General features: G+C 43.4%; 3 protein-coding genes across 5 annotated transcripts in view; 1 reads left to right on the plus strand and 2 right to left on the minus strand.

The window, feature by feature from the left end:
• Nucleotides 1-467, minus strand: part of LOC106816027 (succinate dehydrogenase [ubiquinone] iron-sulfur subunit, mitochondrial-like) — a 7413-nt gene extending 6946 nt beyond the window's left edge. The window contains exon 1 of one of the 3 annotated variants that reach the window (XM_014820572.1): nucleotides 393-467. In XM_014820572.1, coding sequence (XP_014676058.1) covers nucleotides 393-455 — 63 coding nt within the window. In that variant the 5' untranslated portion in view covers nucleotides 456-467. Of the gene's footprint in view, nucleotides 1-368 lie in introns of all 3 variants that reach the window. The other 2 variants (XM_014820571.1, XM_014820573.1) reach the window with 2 other exon arrangements.
• LOC106816022 (peptidyl-alpha-hydroxyglycine alpha-amidating lyase 2-like) overlaps nucleotides 1-5085 on the minus strand; it is a gene marked incomplete at its 5' end in the record, with an annotated part of 51063 nt that overhangs the window by 36287 nt on the left and 9691 nt on the right. The window lies entirely within an intron of this gene.
• Nucleotides 771-5085, plus strand: part of LOC106816026 (tRNA-dihydrouridine(47) synthase [NAD(P)(+)]-like) — a 6486-nt gene continuing 2171 nt past the window's right edge. The window contains exons 1-3 of the mRNA XM_014820570.1: nucleotides 771-896; nucleotides 3649-3755; nucleotides 4501-4696. Of these exons, the coding sequence (XP_014676056.1) occupies nucleotides 3657-3755; nucleotides 4501-4696 (295 nt within the window). The 5' untranslated portion in view covers nucleotides 771-896; nucleotides 3649-3656. The remainder of the gene's footprint in view (nucleotides 897-3648; nucleotides 3756-4500; nucleotides 4697-5085) is intronic.

The following is a 5085-nucleotide window of genomic DNA, read 5'->3' on the forward strand; positions in this document are numbered from 1 at the left end:
CATTGGTTTTATTACTATATTAGGACCCATGTTCTCTATCCTTGAACCAATCCGGCAATCGTTTTACGAATCTCAACTAGACCGCATAATCACAAACTAACACTAATCTATTCGTGTACGGCCTCTGACTTGTTATTTTCTATGCAGCACATGATCTTCTAACTAAATTATAAACCTAAATATAGTTAAACTTAACGTTTGACATTGAAATAACGACGGAAGACGCACGAACGGCAATGGCAACGTCCCACTCACTGCCAGTGCCAGGAACATCAAATTGATTATGTGTATTTAACAACCAAGGAATCTAATTAACAAAAGATAAAGACAGCGATGACATTATATGAAATTGTTAATAAAAATGCTACCCTTCAATTCGAGCTCACGCTAACCTGAGAGAAGATATTTGAAGTCTTTGCCGCTGCAAATAACTTGCTACAAGTGACCGCCGCCATTTTTGCTAGCGAATGTGTGTTTCACGTAGTTTCACATTTTGCCACCAGGGTATTATCGCACGCTGATCAAAACACTGATCTATGTTTTATATAAACCATGTTACTACCGGTTTATAATTATATAAATGAGTACAAGCCGATATACATGATACATAAAAGGTTTTGATGCCGTATGCTACATAGATAGATGCATAAATGCATAGAAAGGCGTGAAATAAAAAGGGTCTCTGGAGGCTAGACTGGTACTCGCTCCCACCTCGATTACTCGATTATTCGATTACTCGATTAGTCACCTAAGCCGAGAGGTAGGACCGGGTACCAGTCTATTTGGAGGCCAAATATGATACTTCGCAGCGCAAACTGTTCTCTGTGTTTAGTGTATCTGAACTAGGCAGGTTTTCACGTGTTGTTTGAAGATCACGATCGCCCGGCGTCTGCTCGGTAATTATATTTATATTGCAAATTACTATGGTATTTATAATTATGATGAAAGCTCTATTAATTAGTGGAATCAAATGTTGCAGTAAAATAGACACAGGGGACTAGCAGCATGATAGTGACAGTGACAGTGTAGCGGTTCACTCTTGCGACTAGCCGTGACCGGGCTGCGACTATAGACTATAGTCTATAGTGTACTGTGTAGTGACCCTAGGGGTGGCCGACTACGATTCGACAGACGTTAGTTCGTAACGCGTGTCCAGTGGTGGGATTCAGTGTCCGCTCCTGCCGGTGTATTAGGCAGGACGGTGATGTCACGTAGCAGATAACAGATAGCACCAGTTTAACAGTTAAACAGAACACGGTGAGATTCGGTTAACGGTACGGTTATATAGCTTTTATTGCGTGTTACTAGTGTACAAATGATTCCCCCGCATTCGTATATGCAGCGGACCTTCTATTGATCTCGTCTAATATTTACGCGTCGCCAGTTTCGTCTTCTTCTCTCCCGTTCGTCCTTGCTTCGCGTGGACCTAGGGAGACTAGCAGTCTCCCAGGTATCTCCCTCGCAGTCGCTCCTAGCTCTACCAGAATGCCATTTTCGCTGCGCTCGTTTTATTCCCCTCTCCCGTTCGGCTCCGGTTTACACCTACCTGAAAAACCTGTGCTTCTATCCTCTCGCCACAACGCTGCTGTTCCCTCTCGCTTTCTCTTCTTCCTTCTCCTTCCTCTTCCCGTTTTCCTACCTATAACCTATACCTGAAAAATAACTCTCCCTCTTTCTCTTCGTCCTCGGCTGCTTCCTCTCCTTCTTCTTCCTCCTCTTCCTCCTCTTCCTCCTTCTTCTTCTTCTCCTTCCTAGACCTGAAAATAACTCCCTCTCCTTCTTCTTCCTCCTCTTCCTCCTCTTCCTCCTTCTTCTTCTTCTCCTTCCTAGACCTGAAAATAACTCCCTCTCCTTCTTCTTCCTCCTCTTCCTCCTCTTCCTCCTTCTTCTTCTTCTTCTTCCTAGACCTGAAAATAACTGCCTGCTTCTGCTCGGTGTCGTCTCCCTTATATACTTAGCTGGCAACACCCCCCCCCCTACGGCTGTTTCACTCGGTTGTGCAATCCGTACCTGGCCGTACCGTGATGACTCATTACGATGTCGCAACCCGTGGCTGGCACGGATTATTGCATCATTCTATGTAACCCATGCCTAAGTAACTATTCCTTGTTTTCGCCCGACAGGCAGCAGCACCAGCAGTAAAGATGGCCGCGCCCAGGTGTCAATATTTACATGCTGTCTATATTTTATCCTGCCTTTAGTCTATATATATAGTCATTATCTCTATACGGTGAGTTCAGTCTATCCATCCTGATCTAGTCTACTACTCCTGTAAGTTATACACTCCCGAAATCTCCACAATAGGGCCAGGGGCAGCGCGTCTCCACTCGCAGCTTAAAATAAAAGCTCGTTAAAAATTCTTAAAATATTTACATAAACAGGCAAGACGGTTGTCATTTTGAATGCGAAGTTTTATTTCCTATCGTAGTTTATTTCAAAAGTTATATCCTGAAGCCGAAAGTTGCTACCTTGACTCGATTGCAACACTGGCTGGTCAAATATAGACAATATGGCGCGGGCGATCTAGCGGGCATGGTAGCAACTTTCGGCTGATATAACTTTTGAAATAAACTACGATAGGAAATAAAACTTCGTATTCAAAATGACAACCGTCTCAAGTGCCTGTTTATGTAAATATTTTAGGAATTTTTAACATAACAGTTTTAGAGTTAGAATGACGATCGAGATATGAGACCTAATACACTTTCATGCCGCCTATAGCGCAATAGCGTATGCGGGGGGGGGGGGGGGTTAACAGCTGTATACAATGCGCCAGTACAGGCGGGTGCGGTTCAAACATTTAATCATCTGTTATTCACTTCTAAGGAATATCTACATTGTGCACCCCCTCTAATAACTCCTGCTAATATGTATAGTACTGCCATAGGCTACAACTGTGCCAAGTTTGATGCTTTTGTCAGCTCTGTAATGATCATGAAGCTAAGGGACCTGACTAAAGTGTTTACAATCACAATCGCATTGAATAACCGAGTTGACGATCAGCGCCGCGCTGCGGATTAGTTCCGCCGGTACCCTATTTTGGAGCATGCCAGTTGACCTACATTCGAGCCACATCCACTTTTTGGCAAAGATGGAAATGGCCACAAGTTAGTTTAGGTTCAATGGGTTTTGCTCATTTCTGGTATGTGAATGAGGACTGGCCCCAAAACATATCACACAAGTTTTTAATTTTTTTTTAATTATGCAAATTAGGTAGATTTTGGCAATTTCACTATGCATTTCAGTGTCTGCCTACGGTCAACAATAACTCAAGAATCATTTGGCCTACATGTTTCAAATTGAATACAGTTGTTACTTCTATGGGAGAGATTTGAACTTCCTATTTTGGAGCACGCCAGTCGACCTACTTTCGAGCCACGCCCAATTTTTGACAAAAATGAAAATGGCCATCTAAATTCATTAGATTTTGTTAAATTTTGGTATGTGAATGTGTAAGGCTAGCCCCAAAACAGTTGTTACTCCTATGGGAGAGATGACAACGTCCTATTATGTTTATTTCGTCTAACTGGTCAACAACTCTACAATCTTACCTATATACGTGTAATATTGTGTTTTAGATTCTTCGTTACAGTTCATTATTATACTATAGCTCCTATTACCTTCATTTAACAAACATCATCGTTTCAGCCTTCGCAATGGCTACGCCTACGGATGCAGGAGTTGCCAAGATCAAAGCTGAATACCTCAAACAAGACCATGTGCCTCAGCTGAATCTTGAATACACATCTCCCGAGGTATATCTTATCAATTATTACGTATTTATTGTCTGTGTCACACGTGTGTGCATATAGGGTGTTGCTATCTCCCGGGCGTGGAGGGACAGTACCGCAACGTGGCAGCACTAAACTAGTGTTAGGATTAGGTTTAGGATCAGGGTTAGGGTTAGGGTTAGGGTGATGGTTAGGGTTAGGGTTAGGGTTTTTGCATCATGATATCTGTCCCCACACCATAGATTAATTTTTGTGGATGACACCCCTATATATAGAGATCCGATATATAAATATTTAGTGTTAGGGTTAGTGTTGGAGTTAGGGTTATTGTTACTGTTAAGTTTTGAAGTATACGTCAACTGTATCACGTGACCGTCCCTCCACGCCCGGGGGATAGCAACACCCGTGCGTATATGCTTGCATGTTTGTGTTTTGTCACTGTGTGCTTGCATGTATTTCTGCATGTTTGTGTTTTGTGTGCATGCATATATGTAGCGATAGCAGTCTGATGACGCCATACGGGCGAAATTGAGCAAAACAGCACTTCCCGCATGTTTATGTTTTGCGTGCATGCCTCCCAGCACAGCATGGTGTTTGGTTGGTTTGTGTGTTTATGCATCTGAGTGTTTGTGTTGTGTCTTTTTTTATGGGGGTGTGGCCTGTTTGTTTCAGTGAATCTGTGTGGGTGTGCATGTGTGTCATCTATCTGAGAACCTGAGCTTTTGCACGTGTTGACACAGATTCATGAATATCGCTCGATCTTGTCTAGATAAAGAAAGCCATGGAAAGGCTGGCCGATGCTTCTGGGGACGAACCGGCAAGCAAACGAGTAAAGATCAAAGGACAGAACAAGAACCGACCGAGAGAGAAGCGCGCTCCTATGAGTGAACGCCTGTGTCCGCATCTGCTGAGGGAGACGGAGTGTCCGTATGGTGACAATTGCCGCTTCATTCACGATGTGGAACGTAGGTGTCATTTCACGGGCTCCCCGTGCAGTCAGCTTATAGGCGGCGTTGATTGCTAGGCCACCTTCTATTGAAAGTCTATTAGTATACAGAGTTTATTATGATTGTAAATATAGTGTATTTACCGACAGTGTAGAGACGTCATAATTTGGCAAATTGCACTTTACATACTTGGCTGGCCCTATTTTCATTCTCTCTCTCTCTCTCTCTCTCTCTCTCTCTCCCTCCCTCTCTCTCTCTCTCTCTCTCTCTCTCTCTCTCTCTCTCTCTCTCTCTCTCTCTCTCTCTCTCTCTCTCTCTCTCTCTCTCTCTCTCTCTCTCTCTCTCTCTCTCTCTCTCTCTCTCTCTCTCTCTCTCTCTCTCTCTCTCCCTCTCTCTCTCTCTCTCTC

Source organism: Priapulus caudatus, unplaced genomic scaffold, assembly GCF_000485595.1.
Source record: "Priapulus caudatus unplaced genomic scaffold, Priapulus_caudatus-5.0.1 Scaffold1264, whole genome shotgun sequence".
NCBI classification, from domain to species: Eukaryota; Metazoa; Priapulida; class Priapulimorpha; order Priapulimorphida; family Priapulidae; genus Priapulus; species Priapulus caudatus.